Below are 17,736 nucleotides of genomic sequence, written 5' to 3'. Positions count from 1 at the left end.
ATAAACTGAAATGAAATATCACCAAACTACTCTAAAATTTGACGTCTACTGTACAAATATTGTCAAAAGTATGAAAAATACATGGTTCATATTCCTGAAATCATAGGGGGCGCCCTTTCATAGTCATCAATGAACACTGGATGTGGTCATGTCTGGTACTGCGGCCAAACTAAACCCCACTGAAAGCTACATTTGAGATATCAACTTCAAATCTGCCCTATAGTTCGCTCATATATTTATCTTGGATTTTCTGCAGGCTAAAGAAGGTTTTATAAAGGCATTTTTTGCAATATACTAAACTATACATAAAATATTTCCTGCATGAATAATCGCATCAAACAAAAAGGTTTGTATTTACATAATATATACACAAGTACTGTGTATATTTATGAACATCTGTTTAAATACACAAACTGTACATAAAACACAAAAATATACACGGTATGCACAAATACATTCACCGGCCACTTTATTAGGTACTACTGTCCAACTGCTGGTTAACGCAAATTGCTAATCAGCCAATCACAGGGCAGCAGCTCACTGCATTTCGGCGTGTAGACATGTTGAAGAGGATCTGCTGCAGTTCAAAGCGAGCATCAGAATAGGGATGAAAGGGGATTTTAGTGACGGTGGTTGTTGCTGCCAGACGGGCTGCTCTGAGTATTTCAGAAACTGCTGATCTACTGGGATTTTCACGCACAACCATCTCTAGGGTTTACAGAGAATGCTCCGACAATGAGGAAATATCCAGTGAGCGGCAGTTCTGTGTGCGCAAATGCCTTGTTGATGAGGCCAGAGGTCAGAGGAGAATGGCCAGACTGGTTCCAGCTGATAGAAAGGCAACAGTAACTCAAATAAGCACTCGTTACAACCGAGCTCTGCAGAAGAGCATCTCTGAACACACAACACGTCCAACCTTGAGGCGGATGGGCTACAGCAGCAGAAGAGCACACCGGGTGCCGCTCCTGTCAGCTAAGAACAGGAAACTGAGGCTACAATTCACACAGACTCACCAAAACTGGACAATAGAAGATTGGAGAAACGTTGCTGCTCTGATGAGTCTCCATTTCTGCTGACACATTCAGATGCTCGGCTCAGACAACATGAAAGCATGGATCATCCTGCCTTGTATCAGCGGTTCAGGCTGCTGGTGGTGTAATGGTGTGGGGGAGATTTTCTTTGGGTCCATTAGTACCAATTGAGCATCAACGCCACAGCCTACCTGAGTATTGCTGCTGACCATGTCCATCCCTTTATGAGCACAGTGTCTCCATCTTCTGATGGCTACTTCCAGCAGGATAACGCAGCATGTCATAAAGCTCAATCATCTCAGACTGCTTTCTTGAACATGACGATGAGTTCACTGTACTCAAATGGCCTCCACAGTCACCAGAGCTCAATCCAATAGAACACCTTTGGGATGTGGGAGATTGCCATCATGGATGTGCAGTAACTGTGTGATGCTATCATGTCAATATGGAGCAAAATCTCTGAGGAATATCTCCAGTAGCTTGTTGAATCTCTGCCATGAAGGATTAAGGCAGTTTTGAAGGCAAAAGGGGTCCAGCCAAGTACTAGTCAGGTGTACCTAATAAAGTGGCCGGTGAGTGTGTGTGTGTGTGTGTGTGTGTGTGTGTGTGTATATATATATATATATATAGCAATTACAAGATTTTATTTTGGATGTGGTTTATCTTCTGACAGCACTAGTTATTTTATAATAATGCAAATGTCTTTACTGTCACTTTTGATCAACTTACAGTGCCAGTGCTGGAGGAAATAATAATATCTGACCCCCAAACAGCTCTAAATAATAAGCTCCAGCTTACCTTCCACCGCATGAAGACATAATCACTATTCTTAAGTTCCTCATAGTCGAAATCATCTGAATTAAAGCTCTTTGCATACTGATAAAAGGCCTGAAACTTCCCCTGGGAGAGACGAAGAGCACATTCAGCAGATCAGCTTCCACATCACAGTCACGGCACTTGATGATCCATAATTAGACTCAAAGATTATACACATCGTTATTACCCAGTGTTTTCTGTCCACATCCTCGTCTGCGTCCCATTTCCTGGTTAAAAATGGCCGTTTTTTGCTAATGATCTCCCCAGCGAAAAATGTAGTAAGAGTGGGATATTCCTGAAGAGAGAGTAGATTCAGATGTGTGTGCTTATAACACTGATATAACATTAATAAGGCAACATTATTAAAGGGCACCTATTATGCAAAAATCGCTTTTATAATGGGTCTAAATACTGCAGTGTGTGAGTATCTCCAGCCTCTGATGGTCAACAAATTAATTGAGTTTGTTATAATCAGACTTGATGAAGGAAACACTTCCCTTTGTGCGTGAGGGGGAAAGCCCCGCCCACTAGTGCCCATCTCTCCATCTCATTAGCATAAACAGCAGCCCTGAGTGAGAAGTCAAGGCATTAGTAGCTCCGCCGTCTTTTGAAAAGAGCACAAACTCATTTAAATTTAAAGCAACAGTCACCAAAACAGCACTAAAGTCCTTAATGAGGTAGAGATAGGTTAGTGGGCGGGGCTTTCCTCCTCTGATGACACGTACAGAGGGAGAACGTCAATCAAAGTCTGATTAGAACAAACACAATTAATCACTGTTGACCATTAGAGGTTGGAGATACTCACACACTGCTGACACACACTTCTGGGGTTAAACCCCGCATAGAAGTGATTGTCTCTTTAAATGAAGAGTGGGTCTCACCTCCGTCAGGCCTTTGATCTTCAGGTATCCGCACAGGTATGAGTCCTCCATGGTCACGTGCTGCAGATCCAGAGCACAGACTATTATTAAACACACTCCGCGAATGTGGGTCAGAGCAAAACACATTCAGCAGATATCTGTCAAAGAGCTAATCTGAGCTCAAATCTGACATCAAATCACCCTACTCCACTACAACAGAGACTCGGGTCCATGATTGATTATTAGTAGGCCCGTCACAGTCATCAATATATCAGACTGTCACACTAAACAGGAGATCAATCACTTTGAGTGATGCAGTAGTTTCCACATATGCATCAATATCTCCAGCATATGTGACCTGATTGGCATTCAGAAATAAGCTGTTGTAAAAGGACGATTTCACATCTACATCAACGATTCTATCTGCAGATTTCTTTGTGAATATTAGAAAATCTAAATAACCTCAAGAATGAGATGTGTGTGTGTGTGTGTGTGTCTCTTGAACGTGCTAATCTGTTACACTGTACAATTATTATATAATCGGTGGATTAAAATGACAATGTCATCACTTATCGCAATCATTTCTGAGTCAATAGTAGCGCACAGCCAAAAGTATTTATTGTAAAGGGCTAATGATGGCACCTACAAAGGACAAAACACTGCACACATGCTACACAGACAGCTTGTCTGGATTCACAACCTAACTAGTAAGCTCTCCAGTAGCCTATAATAAATACATACTATTAAACTAGTGAATTACCAATCTAGGCAGAATATTACATTTATAACCTACCTAGTACAAACAGCTTTTTTGGCTTGAGTCTTAAAAGCTAGTGAGCTGGATATCTAGACAGCATTTTGATCTCACTGTATGCTGCCTCCACACTTTACTTCACAACCTATAGTGAGCCTTCCTAGACAACATTTCAACATAAACCCTACACAGTGTTTGAGCTCCATATTCTCACAATCTGAAGTCTCCCAACAAGTGAACTACATTTTAGGGCTTGATAGTCTCACAGCCAAGTAAGCTGACAATGTGGAATCCTGACAGCACTTTGGACTTAAAACAGACCTAGTAAGCACAACACACAAACTAGTATGCTTTGATTGGACTTCATGATCTAGTAGACAGCATTTTAAACCAAAAACCTACTAAAACAATCTGACACAGCCTAGTCGGTTACAACTTAGTAAGCTGCCTACACACAAACAGTTTTCTGTGGCTTTATCATCTGTCAAGACAGAAATTTGTGGTTAAAACTATCCAGAACATGAGCTGTAAACTAAAGCATGTTTTGGTTTAAGAGCCACACAAGCTAGCAAGCTGTCTACCTAGTAAGTGTGTAGGAATTTGTACACTGCCTAGTGCCTACCTGCAAACACATTGCATAGGTGACTTAACAGTGTGACAAAAGTAAGCTGTCTACTACATTTTGGTCTCAATACCTACCTAGTGTGCTGCTAGGCAACAAACAAACATTATTTAGGGGTTTATAATCTCACCTAAAAAGCTGTCTAGCAAGACAACATGTTAGTCTCAATATCTACTTAGTAGGCTACCTTCACACAAACTGTTTTGAACTTCAAGTCTTACAAGTTACCAACCTAGAAACTAACAGTTCTGTTGAGTTTTATAATCATGTGACAAGTCAATACCTACCTAGTATGCTGCTCATTATGTTAGGCTTTCATACTTAGTCGCTACCTAAAAAGCAGTCCTTTAGGTCTCAATACCTACTTAGTAGGCTACCTTCACACAATTGTTAATAATCAAGTCTTACAACCAATTTTCTTACTTACATTTTTGACTGAAAGCTAGTACACTGCGCAGTTTTATCATCTTACAACCTATACATGTCTATAGCTGCCTAGTATGCAAAGCAACAAACATTATTTTAGGGCCTCAGCTAGACAACACTTAGGTCTCAATGTCATAGAGGTAAAGTTGGTTTTATATTTGCATATTCATTCATTTAGCAGTCTCTATATTGTTTACTATGTTACTTTGAATATTGGATCGGAATTAGCATGCAAGTATGACTTCTAAACAGCATTAGCACTATCAGATTGACTGTGAACAATGCTGTACTTTGATAGTCATTTGCCGCTAATATGATTTCCCTATTTAGAATTTGCAAAGAATACTTTTCTGACACTATATTATTAAGGAGAATGTCTGAATATCCCAATATAAACCAACTTTACCTCTATCTCCATGCCTACTTAGTAGGTTACTGACTGGAACATTACCTAGCTAGTAGTACACTGCCTAAATGACCAACAATCCCTACTACAGGTTCACCATAAACAGCATTTTGACCTTAGAATCTTTCCTAGCAGGCTGTACACACCAAGAAACAAACTTCACTTCAGACTTTTGTAGCTTCACAACCTTGTCAGCACCCTAGCTAAACTAGTCTTGACTACGTGGACTGCATTTTGAACTCAAACAGCACCGCCTCAGAGCCGGCGAGTGAGCTGAGCTGTCTATCCAGGCAGCAGTTCTGGACAGCGCGGGTACCCTCAGTTAGAAGCTCACTGTTCACTAACACCTAGCAAGTGCTCATTGGGGTAATGCTGGTTTTATATGCACACATTCAGGCTTTCTCCTTTATAATTTAGTTTTAAAGAAGTATCCCTTGAGAACTCTATATATTGAAATCATACTATCAGCCAAAGACTATCAAAGCACTGCATTCTTCACAGTCCATTAAATCGCGTTGTTGTGGTTTTGTGATAATAATGTGATTATAGAGCCAACATTCAAAGTAAGTTAGCGTGGTAAACACTATCGGGAGTGTGTCATAAGCTGTCACTGAACGAATGTGCGAATATAAGACCAACTTCACCTCAGCCTCGGAGCCCAGTGAGCTACAGTTCTGAACATTTGGTTCCCTCAGTAGGGCGCTCAGTGCCCACTAACACCCACCAAGTGCTCACCTGCAGAACCACCTCTACATCGTAGGAGTTCCCTTTGCTCTTCTGGTGTCCCCGGAACCGGGAGCCACTGTAGAGCAGGGAGGTGCTGACGCCGGGCTGGCGCGTGTTGATCGGCGGGGGCGGAATAAGCGAGGCCGAGGCTGAGCAGGCCGCAGACGGGCCCGGGCGGCAGGCGGTGCGAACCGGCATGCTGGATCTCTTCTGCGGGGCCCGAGCAGCGGAGCGTCGCGTCTGTGCGCCGCTGGACCAGGAGAAAACACGACGCTTCACCGCGCGGCGCGTCAGTTTACAAGCTTCTCCCGCAGGACGCGCGGTTACGTCCCTTACAGCAGAATGAAGGCGCTCAACGGAGAGTCGTGTGACCCTGCACGCTGTTCTCTGATTGGATGACGGACGCCGAGTAAAAAATGACGCTGGATTCTCATTGGCTGCATAGTGAAAAGCATGATGGGCTTTGTAGTTGTGAGATGTGGAGGATCGTAAATGTTCTAGAAGTGCTGTTTGTTTAGTGTGAGTTTTTTTGTAAATCTGTACGTAAAAAAACGCAATTCTCGTTATCTTACCGTTATTTTAATTAACTGGAAAAAAAATAAAAATAAATATTTTGTAAAAGCTGCTGTGGTAATAACGATAACTTGTATATTAATCATATTTAAACAATACTTGAGAAAATAAATGTCCTTAAATGTTCAACTCTCCTGATGAAAAGCTTGATCAGGGCTTTGTAGTTGTGACTGAAATGTTCTAGGAGTGACAGCTGTTTGTTTAGAGTGTAAAACACAGAAGAGCCTCAATCAGTAGTGCAAGAGTGTGATTCCTGTTAACATAATGTTCACATACACACAAATACACTTTATTAAACATGTACAGATATCACTCACATACTATATAACTACAGGTTAGGTATGTTTATATATAATAACTTTACTGTTAAACGCTATTAATCAAAAGTTAACAATTAAAGTTACTAGTAACTAATAAAGTGATGTTAAATAACTTCTCTGATTTTGACTGTGATGCAGTAGTTATTATGAAAAGTGCTATACAAACTTGAATTTAATTTAATTTCCACTTTAAATCCTGATTGAGTTTATTTTGTAGTAAAGTAAATATATATTTGGCTAAAGGTTTAGCTGTGGTGGTGATGTTTTTGTATATTTATTATATATTTAAGAAATGTCCTTTTATGTAAAACTTTCCTCACCGCACACAAATGGAGCTTCTGCGATACCAACACATCTCTGCAGATGGCAGCATTGCAGATTGAGTGTCTCTAAAACACATTTAAATAAAAATGAAGGCATCATCTTAATTTTATATCAGATTTTAATAAACAAAAGCAATACATGTGAGTAGATGTATAATATTTCTCAGACATTATATATACATTTTCTTTCTCTCTGTCTGATGAACGTGTTAACGCTGCACAGGTAATGTCATGTCCTCCAGCTCCTCCTTCACAAAGCGAATGTAGTTCTGTATTTCTGAGATGCGCTTGCGATTCCTCTTCATCTCTTCTTCTTGTATCTACACACAGAACAGACAAAGATTTTATCCAATATTTACATTTAATTTAATGATAAAAAGTGTTGTTTATTATAATATAATAATAACATAATACCATAATAATATAATATAATATAATATAATAATACAATATAATATAATAATATAATATAATATATATAATACAATATAATATAATATAATATACTCTATTATATAATATAACAATAATATAATAATATAATAATATATTTAAGTTCTATGTATTGTTATTCATTTATTATCTTATTGTCTCTATTTTACTATTATTAATATTTTTAATTTCTTTATGTATTTTTATTTAATGCAAACCCTGGCTTGTAAATAGTTGTTGCTAGCTATGTATATTGGCTTTGTTCTGCAATAAATAAATAATCTTAAAATATAATATAATATAATATAATATAAAAATAATATAATATAATATAATATAATATAATATAATATAATATAATATAAAAATAATATAATATAATATAATATAATATAATATAATATAATATAATATAAAAATAATATAAAAATAATATAATGTAATATAATATAATATAATATAATATAAAATAAAAATAATATAATATAATATAATATAATATAATAATTAATTGCATCCAGGATAAAAGTTTTAACATAATATATGTGTGTATGATCTATGTATGTTTATTATGTATATATAAATACACACATGCATGCATTAGATATAATATATATGATACAAATCATATATAAATTAAAATATCTGCATCAATATTTGTTTTGTTTGTATATGTTTGTGTGTATTATTATTATATATATATAAAACAAAAACATTTTTGTATGCATTTAATTCATTAATCTGCATCCAGCACTAAATATAATGCAATAAATGATGTTATAAAGTGTGTTAATGTTTAAGTAGAGTGTGTTTGACTGACCTCTGTTTTCAGATGTTTGATCCAGCTGTCTGTGTGCGTGCGCAGCACGTCTTCTCTGTTATCGATCTTCATCAGGTGTGTGTCGTGTGAAGCGTTCGCTGCGTTGATCAATGTGTCTTTATCTACTAACAGCTTCAGCACAGAACATAATCATCAACACACACACACACACACACACACACACACACACAAAACATAAAATAATTAACAATACACAGACACACACACACACACACACTGTTATTAGTTATTAAACTATTTATAAACACACACATGTAATAAAATATACAGTAAATTAATAACTCTCATATACATTCAGCAATACAGTTATATATTCAAGCACTTAATCCAACATTTAAGCCTAGTAAACACACTATTTTCATGGATTTCCAGCACTCGAACCAACCCTGAGTTAATTAGCATCTCATCAATATTCATAAGAGATCAACACAAATCTGCATAATTGAGCCTGTTCCCCCTCACCATGGCCAGATCATCCGGGATCTCCTCTTCAAGCTCATTCTTGAGGACTTTCTCCAGTGTTTCCAGGCCGATCTCCAGCTGCTGTTCATGGTGCTGGTTCTCCAGATCTCTGCACTGCGCAAACGTGAGGCGGACGGTTAAAGAAGACGCTCTTATACAGGAGAAATATGCTTTTATATTCATATAGACGTGGCTGATGAAGGATATATCCCCTGCACAAACTCAACGAAGCCTCCCAACATCTCGGAGATATTCCTCTCAAACTCTTTGTAGACGTCCTTTAAACACAGATTTGGAAACTTCTGTTAGTTGTCAGTGATATGATATGGTCTATGTAGAATTTTGCATTAATAATCCATATCTACATCCTTTGAAATAAAGATTTTGTACCACAAAAGTTCTTAAATGAATTCTCATGTCTAGGAGCTCTATTTTAAGACCTTTTCACACTAAATAAGAAAAGCAAACAGTTTAAAACACAATTAACAACCTACTGCCACAAAAGATCCTCCACCTAAAGCACTGATATCCTTACCTAAAGCACTGTTAGCTCCGCCCTAAAGGACTGATAGCTCCGCCCTAAAGCACTGATATACCCGTCCTAAATAACTAATAGCTCAAGCCTAAATTACTGATAGCCCCGCCCTAAATTACTAATATCCCTTCCCAAAACCACTGATAGCTCCGCCCTAAATTACTGAAAGCCCCGCCCTAAATTACTAAAATCCTTCCCTTAAATCACTGATAGCTCCGCCCTAAATTACTGATAGCCCCTCCCTAAATTACTAATATGCCTTCCCTAAATCACTGATAGATCCACCATAAATTACTGATAGCCCGCCCTAAATTACTATTATCACTCCCCTAAATTACTGATAGCCCCGCCCTAAGTTACTAAAATGCTTCCCTTAAATCACTGATAGCTCCGCCCTAAATTACTAATATCCCTTCCCTAAGTCACTGATAGCCCCGCCCTTAATTACTAATATCCCTTCCCAAAATCACTGATAGCTCCGCCCTAAATTACTGAAAGCCCCGCCCTAAATTACTAAAATCCTTCCCTTAAATCACTGATAGCTCCGCCCTAAATTACTAATATCCCTTCCCTAAGTCACTGATAGCCCCGCCCTTAATTACTAATATCCCTTCCCAAAATCACTGATAGCTCCGCCCTAAATTACTGAAAGCCCCGCCCTAAATTACTAAAATCCTTCCCTTAAATCACTGATAGCTCCGCCCTAAATTACTAATATCCCTTCCCTAAGTCACTGATAGCCCCGCCCTAAATTACTAATATTCCACCCCTTAATCACTGATAGCTCCACCCTAAATTACTGATAGCCCCGCCCTAAATTACTAATATCCCTTCCCTAAGTCACTAATAGCCCCGCCCTAAATTACTAATATCCCTCCCCTAAATCACTGATAGCTCCACCCTAAATCACAGATAGTCCCGCCCTAAATCACTGATAGCACTGCCCTCATTTACTAATATCCCTCCCCTAAATCACTGATAGCTCCACCCTAAATCACAGATAGTCCCGCCCTAAATCACTGATAGCACTGCCCTCATTTACTAATATCCCTCCCCTAAATCACTGATAGCTCCACCTTAAATCAGGGATAGCCCCACCCTAAATTGCAGACAGCTCCACCCTTTATTCAGTGCAGCTGAGTTGACTGTATCAGCACCTGTAGGTAATGTTTGATTCATATGACTGAATGTGTGTGTGTGTGTTTCTCGTCTGACCTCCAGTTGGTCCACCAGCTGCAGCTCCAGACTCATGAGCTGTTCAGAGGTGTGTGTGAGCTGCTGACGGCAGACGCTCAGGTGTGTTTCCAGCTGAACAGCATCCTGGATCTGATGCATCTCTGCTGTCTTCTGCAACACACAGCATCAGGCAACATCTACAGGTTATTCTGCATTTTAAAAGGGAAAACTCACTTCATTTTGACCCGCCATTTCTGAAAACAAAACTCAATAAATAAATAAATAAATAAATGATAAACAAATAATAAATAAATGATACATAAATAAATAAATGATAAATATATAAATGATAAATAAATAAATAAATAAATAAATAAATAAATAAATGATAAATAAATGATAAACAAATAATAAATAAATGATACATAAATAAATAAATGATAAATAAATAAATTATTGTTAAATAGATAAATGATAAATAAATAAATAAAGCATAAATAAATAAATGATAAATAAACAAACAAACAAATAAATAAATGATAAATAAATAAATAAATGATAAATAAATAAATAAATAAATAAATAGATAAATGATAAATAAATAAATGATAAATAAATGATAAATAAATAAATAAATAAATAAATAAACAAGTAAATAAATAAATAAATAAATGAATAAATGATAAATAAATAAATAGATAAATGATAAATAAATAAATAAATGATAAATAAATAAATGATAAATAAATAAATGATACATAAATACATAAGAAAAATAAATAAATGATAAATAAATGAATAAATGATAAATAAACAAACAAACAAATAAATAAATAAATGATACATAAATAAATAAATGAAAAATATATAAATGATAAATAAATAAATAAATAAATAAATAAATAAATAAATAAATAAATAAATGATAAATAAATGATAAACAAATAATAAATAAATGATACATAAATAAATAAATGATAACTAAATAAATAAATGTTAAATAGATAAATGATAAATAAATAAATAAAGCATAAATAAATAAATGATAAATAAACAAACAAACAAATAAATAAATGATAAATAAATAAATAAATAAATGATAAATAAATAAATAAATAGATAAATGATAAATAAATAAATGATAAATAAATGATAAATAAATAAATAAATAAATAAATAAACAAGTAAATAAATAAATAAATGAATGAATAAATGATAAATAAATAAATGATAAATAAATAAATGATACATAAATACATAAGAAAAATAAATAAATGATAAATAAATAAATGATAAAAAATGATAAACAAACAAACAAACAAATAAATAAATAGATAAATGATAAAAAATAAAATAAATAAATAAATAAATAAATAAATAAATGAATGAATGAATGAATGAATTAATTAATTAATTAATTAATTAATGAATGAATGAATGAATAAAAAAGCCTCATTTCTAAACTGACCAGTCTCCTGAAGCTCTCGAAGTCGGCTGCGATCTGTGCCGCTTTCTGCTTGTTTTCAGCGATGGCTTCTCGAGAACAGCTGAAGAAAGACTCCACCTCCGCAGACCTCCGAGAATACTGAGACAACCCTGCCTCAAACATCTGCACACACACAGCCTCCATTCTGCTCCTAAACGTAGAGCCACGTGACTGTCAAGGAGCGGCGATTGCTTGGTGTTCCTAATGTACGCATGAACTCAAATCCTGTTTGCCCTTGTAATCTTAAATTTAAATATGCAAATTCACTTCCTGTTTGTAAAATTCTCAGATTAGGTCTGTTTGAGATATTGGGAGGGGCTAACATTCTTAACCACGCCCCCTCCAGCTGTCAGTTTTGACATCAAACAGAAATGGTGAGCGAGAGGAGTCTTTTAGGTTGTAATAACTCTTCCTTTGCTTTTAAGCAGTTATGTGTGTGTGTGTGTGTGTGTGTGTGTTTTGTTTGTTTATATATGGGATAAGGATATTCCTCCAGCAGCGCGTCTACTCCCGGCAGCAGAGCCAGTTTCTCAGCATCAGGATCATCTGCAAACATGCTGTGGAAGAGCTGAGCGCCGTTCAGGTTCTCCACGAATGCGTCCTGGAAAAACATAAACAGTGTTTACTCACCAGTGGGAAGGAACCTTTTCTGTGGATTAAAGCTCCAGTGAAGTGCTTTGTAATGTGTATTTTTTATTCTATGTTTGACAAAATCTCGACTGAAACATAAAGAGGGGGCGGGGCATGTAAAAAAACCCTCCCTTTAAAAATCTGCCAATAGCCTTTAGTTTTTATCACCGCTCTTCCAGTGAGAGTGGTTGAGCTCAAGCGCATCAAATTAACAGCCAATGGGAAGAAGGGGGCGGGGCATGTCAGACACTAGAGAGCATCTGATTGGCCAGATTTGATGAGAAACTGAAGTATGAGGAAATGACAAAAAATAATTGCTTAACAGTTATAGTAGCATCATGCTAAAACAAGCTAACAGTGTGTTAAACAGTATACTGTAGAAACATGTCAGCAACATGCTAAAACATGTTGAAGACCATAACATGCTAGCATGCAAGAATATGTAAACAGTGTATTTTAACACATTAGTATAGTGTAACAAACTGTTTACATTTTAAAGCACACTGCTAGTATGTTCTTGTCTCTTTTAACATGTTTAAACATGTTGCAAACATGTTTATATAATGTTTAACACACTGTTAGCTTGTTTTAACAAGATGCTGCTATAATTGTTAGCATATGCTTGCACGTTGTTTGGTGTAACAAACTAACAATTACAGCTTAATTATGCTAAAATAAGACAGTGTGTTAAACATACAAACATGTTAACAATATGCTAAAATGTAAAAAGCAGAACATGCTAACAGTGTGCTAAAACATGTCAAATTTGGTTAACATGCTAGAATATGCCAACAATTATAGCAGTGTCATGCACAAAGGTGCTAACATTGTATTAAACATTATATACACATGTTAGCAACATGCTAAAACATGTAAAAACACAAAAACATTGTAGCCGTGTGCTAAAACATGCAAACCATTTGTTACAACATACTAATATGCTAAAATATAATAACAATAAAGCATCATGTTAAAACAAGCTAACAGTGCTTTAAATAATATATATACATGTTAGCATAATAACATGCTAGCAGTGTTCTGGAAACATTAAAACAGTTTGTTAAACCAGACTAATGTGCTAAAATATAAAAAAATAAAAACAGTTACAGCATCCTTGTGTTATAACAAAATAACAGGGGGTTAAACATAAACATATTAGCAACATGCTAAAGCATGCTAAAAACACCAGAACATACTTCCAGTGTGTTTAAAAAACATGATAGCAATATGCTAATACATGCAAATAGTTTGTTATGCAATACTAATGTGCTAAATCATGCTAACAATTACAGCAGCACTATGCTAAAACAAGCTAACAGTGTGTTAAACATTAAACATGTTCAAAACATGCTAATACACGTAAAAATACACCAGAGAATACTAACAGTGTGCTAGAAAATGTTAACAACATATTTAGCAGATTAGTATGGTGTAACAAAATGTTTACATTTTCAAGCACACTACTAGCATGTTCTGGTGTTTATTAGCATGTTGCTAACATGTTTATATGACGTTTAACACACTGTTAGCTTCTTTTAGCATGTGCTGCTATAACTTTTAACATATTTTAGCACATTAGTATGGCGTAACAACCCATTGTTCACATGTTTTAGCACACTGTTCTGGTGTTTTTAGCATATATTCTAACATGTTTCTGTAATGATTAACACACTGTTAGCATCTTTTAACATGATGTTGCATGGTAATTTATTAAATAACAGAAAAACTTTATCATTGACTTCCGGCCACAGCTGTATCTCTTCTAGTAACAGCCCAGAACATGCAAGCGGCATGCTAAAAACATGCTAACAATGTGTTAGCCCTTTAGAGAGCATGACGTTGTGCTAATGAGTGTCACCTTGTGCAGCTGAAGCTCTTCATTGCTTATCTTCTGAGCCTCCATGGCCTGCTGCTCCTGCATCTCATTCTGACGCATCTCTTCTATAGCGTACTGATACTTAGCATTAGCGGTTTCACGCTAAATAAAAAAAAACAGACTTATTTTAGTGACAGCCCATAGTTCATCCATTATCTTGTTATGTGTTCAGGCAGATGTAAAACAGCAGTGTGTGTGTGTGTGCTTCAGTGTGAGAGTGTGTAGATGCTTCTGTCAGTCTATGTGGCTCCTGTCTCTGTTCATCTAAAACTCCACATCTATAATGCTCTTAGTCTATGCTGACATCATCTTCAGCAGCTCAAACACTCTAATGGCTAATGAACAGACGGCTGCTTCTCACTCAGGGCTGCTGGACATGCTAATGAGATGGAGAGATGGGCGCTAGTGGGCGGGGCTTTCTCCCTCTGATGACACGTACAAAGGGAGAATGTCAATCACAGTGTTTCTGCATCAAGTCTGATCAGAACAAAGACAATTTATTGCAGGCTGGAGATATTCACACACTGCTGACAAACAACTGGGTTTAAACCTGACATAAAGGTGATTTAACAGCTGCTTTTCACTCACCGTTTGCTCATCCAGCAGTCTGTAGTCTAGATAAACCAGCTCTGGAAGGTATGCGGACACAAATGTCTTATACCTGTTCTCCTCACAGATGGGGTTTCCCGCTAGGTTGAGGGTGCGCAAGCTCTGAAACCTTCTGAGGTAAATCACCTGCAGGATCAGACATCTGTGTTTGACTCACACTCATTAATCTCCTGTTGGGAACTAATTAGCGAACTGCTGATTAGCAGTATCAGATTCTATCAGCAGTCAGAATTACTCACCCTTCTGTGAATTTTCTTTGTCAAAAATTTCCCAAATGATGTTGAACAGATTGAGGATTTTCTCACAGTACTTCCTCTAATATTTGCAACCCAGGCTCATTCCGAAAACGTAGTCCCGCGGACGTTTCTGGAGATCGCGATTTACGTGGCCGGCGGTACGTATGGCTGCATTTCATTTTGTCAAGCGAATATTACGGGGTGGTGTGATGCCGCTCCTCTTCGTGCTCGCTGGATGAGACAGCTCACCTCCGTGTGGAGGGCTTTCTCACCGCAACCAGTTTGTCCGGTTAGCTTGTCGAGTATGTTGGTGGAGTGTGAGGGAGCCAGTCGCGACAAGGGTGATGATCGGGTTCGAGTCCGGGGAAGTGCGGTTCCAGAAATCAGGGAAGGCAAAAAAAAAAAAATCCATTCATTCATGAGTTCATTACAGGGTGAGAATGCGGTCAAAAATCCGAAAACCTGGTAACAATCAGACGAGGACGCCTTTTGCGAATCTTCGTTAGTTGGGTTTAGGGAAGGAGAAGGGTGGGTCAGCCAATTGGCTGGTCGCACGGTCAATCATTCCATCATTCAGACAGACAGGCGGAAGGTCGTTCGACAGCGGCCTCTGGCGGGTTCACGGAAGAACAGTGCGGGCGCGAACGGTGCTCGCGAGAGATGTTCGAGATGCGAAAAAGCATGCACACAGCAGCCTCTCGCGGATTCGTGAAAACAAAAACTGCACAAATACGTACCACTTGGCACATATTTCGCGGTCTCCAGAAATGTCCGCGGGGCTACGTTTTCAGAATGAGTCTGGGTTGAATATTTGTTCTTCTGGAGAAAGTCTTACATGTTTTATTTGGGCTAGAATAAAAGGAGTTCTTAATTGTTTTAAACTCATTTTAGGTCAATATTTTTAGCGCCATTTAGCAATATTTGTGTCACAATCACCAGCAATCTAACCCTTAAAGATCGCTGGTAAACACAGATCGCAACGGACTACAGATCCACCAGTACATGGACTACAACGTCCAGTCATGCACCGCTCACACACACCTGTTCCGAGTTCTGGTGATTACACACACACACACAAACACACACACACACACACACACACACAGCTGGAGCTCAACCTCCACTCATTACAGGGACTATAAATACCACACACACACACACATCAGTGCTGAGTCTTTACTGTAAACATTACGACGCGTTTCCCTTGCCTTGTCGTTTACCAATCTTTGCTTTGTTTTGTTTGTTTTACGTTGTCTGCTGCCTGCCTTTGACCATCCGCCTGATTTATGATCACGACTCCGGATCGCCTGTATACATCTGTTTGCCCCTGTGTTGACCGCTGCTTGCCTGACCAATCTCTGTTTAATAAACCTGCATTTAGATCCGCACCTTTCTCGTCAGTCAACTTCACGTTACAATTAGTGTTGGATTGTCTCCAGAATAAACCACTGTTATACAATGACTTGCCTAATTACTCTAACTTTACCCTAATTACCCTAGTGAAGCCTTTACATGTCACTGTAAGCTGAACACTAGTGTCTTGAAGAAGATCTAGTCTAATATTATGTGCTGTCATCATGGCGGAGACTAAATAAATCAGCTATTAGAGATGAGTTATTAACACTGTTATGATCAGAGATGTGCTGGAGAAATCTGCTAAACAGAAATTGGGGAAATACATTCAGGAGGGTGAATAACTCTGATTCTGAATTTAGTCATGCTATTGTGATTATACTGTCATGTAATAAATAGGAGACTGCATATCTGTCTTACGTTCTCCAGCTGAGCGATGCTGTTGTTTCCGAGAGAGAGGACCTGCAGCCGCTGCAGTGTGTCCAGATTCTCAATCACTGAAATGCGGTTGTTGAACAAACTCAAATCCTGGAGCTTCACGAGAGTCTGCAGACCTTCAATCACCTCGATCTTATTGAATGACAGATCTGAGGAGCGCAGGAGATATTTAGACTCACACACACACACACACACACTCTCTCGCTCGCACACACACGCTCACCCAGCCAGGTGAGATTGGTGAGGTTTTCTAGTCCTTCTATCCTCTCGATGGCGTTATTATCCAGCTGCAGCTTGGTCAGAGAGCTGAAACTCCACAGGTGATAGATCTTCAGGATGTCTACAAATACAGCACAGTTTTATTAAATGATGTCACCATTTATCAGTCTGCCCCCCTTCTTTGCATTTACAGCTGTATATGAGCTATAAACGTTTGTGAGAAATGCTGGTGTGTGTGTGTGTGTGAGTCTCCTCACTCCTGTAGTCCAGCCGCAGCTCCAGCACCTCCTCCAGCTGTATCCCCTCTGTGTATCTGGTCTGCTGCTCCTCCACCGCGCGCTGCAGCATCTGCTCGTCGATGACTCCGGGCTCCTCCTGCTGGCCGCTCATCATGCGCCCTGACAGGCGGAGATTAGCGATAGACAGCGGATCAATAACACGGCATCAAGTGTATGAAAACAGCTGCATACAATATCACTCACATGTTCCTATATCTGATTGATTACAGACCTGTCTGGAAATAGCGCTCTGTAGCTGTAGCACACGACGGCTGCACGACGCTAACACCGGCGCTAAGCAACCAACT

The 17,736-nt window shown here is 37.8% G+C and overlaps 2 protein-coding genes across 4 annotated transcripts in view; both read right to left on the bottom strand.

Moving 5' to 3' along the window:
- The window catches only part of gid4 (GID complex subunit 4 homolog), a 10,077-nt gene extending 4,079 nt beyond the window's left edge, over window positions 1-5,998 (bottom strand). For both annotated transcript variants that reach the window (XR_015481476.1, XM_087245459.1), the window contains exons 1-4: window positions 5,651-5,998; window positions 2,729-2,788; window positions 2,035-2,142; window positions 1,830-1,931 (exon numbers count right to left, since the gene is read on the bottom strand). Coding sequence is in view for 1 of the 2 variants with exons in the window: in XM_087245459.1 (XP_087101585.1) it covers window positions 1,830-1,931; window positions 2,035-2,142; window positions 2,729-2,788; window positions 5,651-5,839 (459 nt within the window). In the remaining variant the exon portion in view is untranslated. The remainder of the gene's footprint in view (window positions 1-1,829; window positions 1,932-2,034; window positions 2,143-2,728; window positions 2,789-5,650) is intronic.
- Window positions 5,999-6,958: 960 nt separating this feature from the next.
- Window positions 6,959-17,736, bottom strand: drc3 (dynein regulatory complex subunit 3). Of its 2 annotated transcripts, none has more exons than XM_087243361.1 (13): window positions 17,633-17,736; window positions 17,408-17,548; window positions 17,155-17,271; window positions 16,914-17,080; window positions 14,884-15,030; window positions 14,278-14,397; window positions 12,278-12,390; window positions 11,772-11,946; window positions 10,343-10,474; window positions 8,800-8,870; window positions 8,593-8,716; window positions 8,110-8,241; window positions 6,959-7,177 (listed from the first exon to the last, which is right to left on the bottom strand). In XM_087243361.1, exons 2-13 carry the CDS (start codon window positions 17,541-17,543, stop codon window positions 7,067-7,069), a joined length of 1,545 nt encoding a protein of 514 aa, XP_087099487.1. In that variant the 5' UTR covers window positions 17,544-17,548; window positions 17,633-17,736; the 3' UTR covers window positions 6,959-7,066.

The sequence above is a fragment of the Danio rerio genome, chromosome 3 (assembly GCF_052040795.2).
Source record: "Danio rerio strain M-AB ecotype USA chromosome 3, GRCz13ab, whole genome shotgun sequence".
In the NCBI taxonomy this organism is placed as follows: domain Eukaryota; kingdom Metazoa; phylum Chordata; class Actinopteri; order Cypriniformes; family Danionidae; genus Danio; species Danio rerio.
Note: the sequence above shows the minus strand (reverse complement) of the source record. Positions and strands in the feature narration are given on the sequence as shown.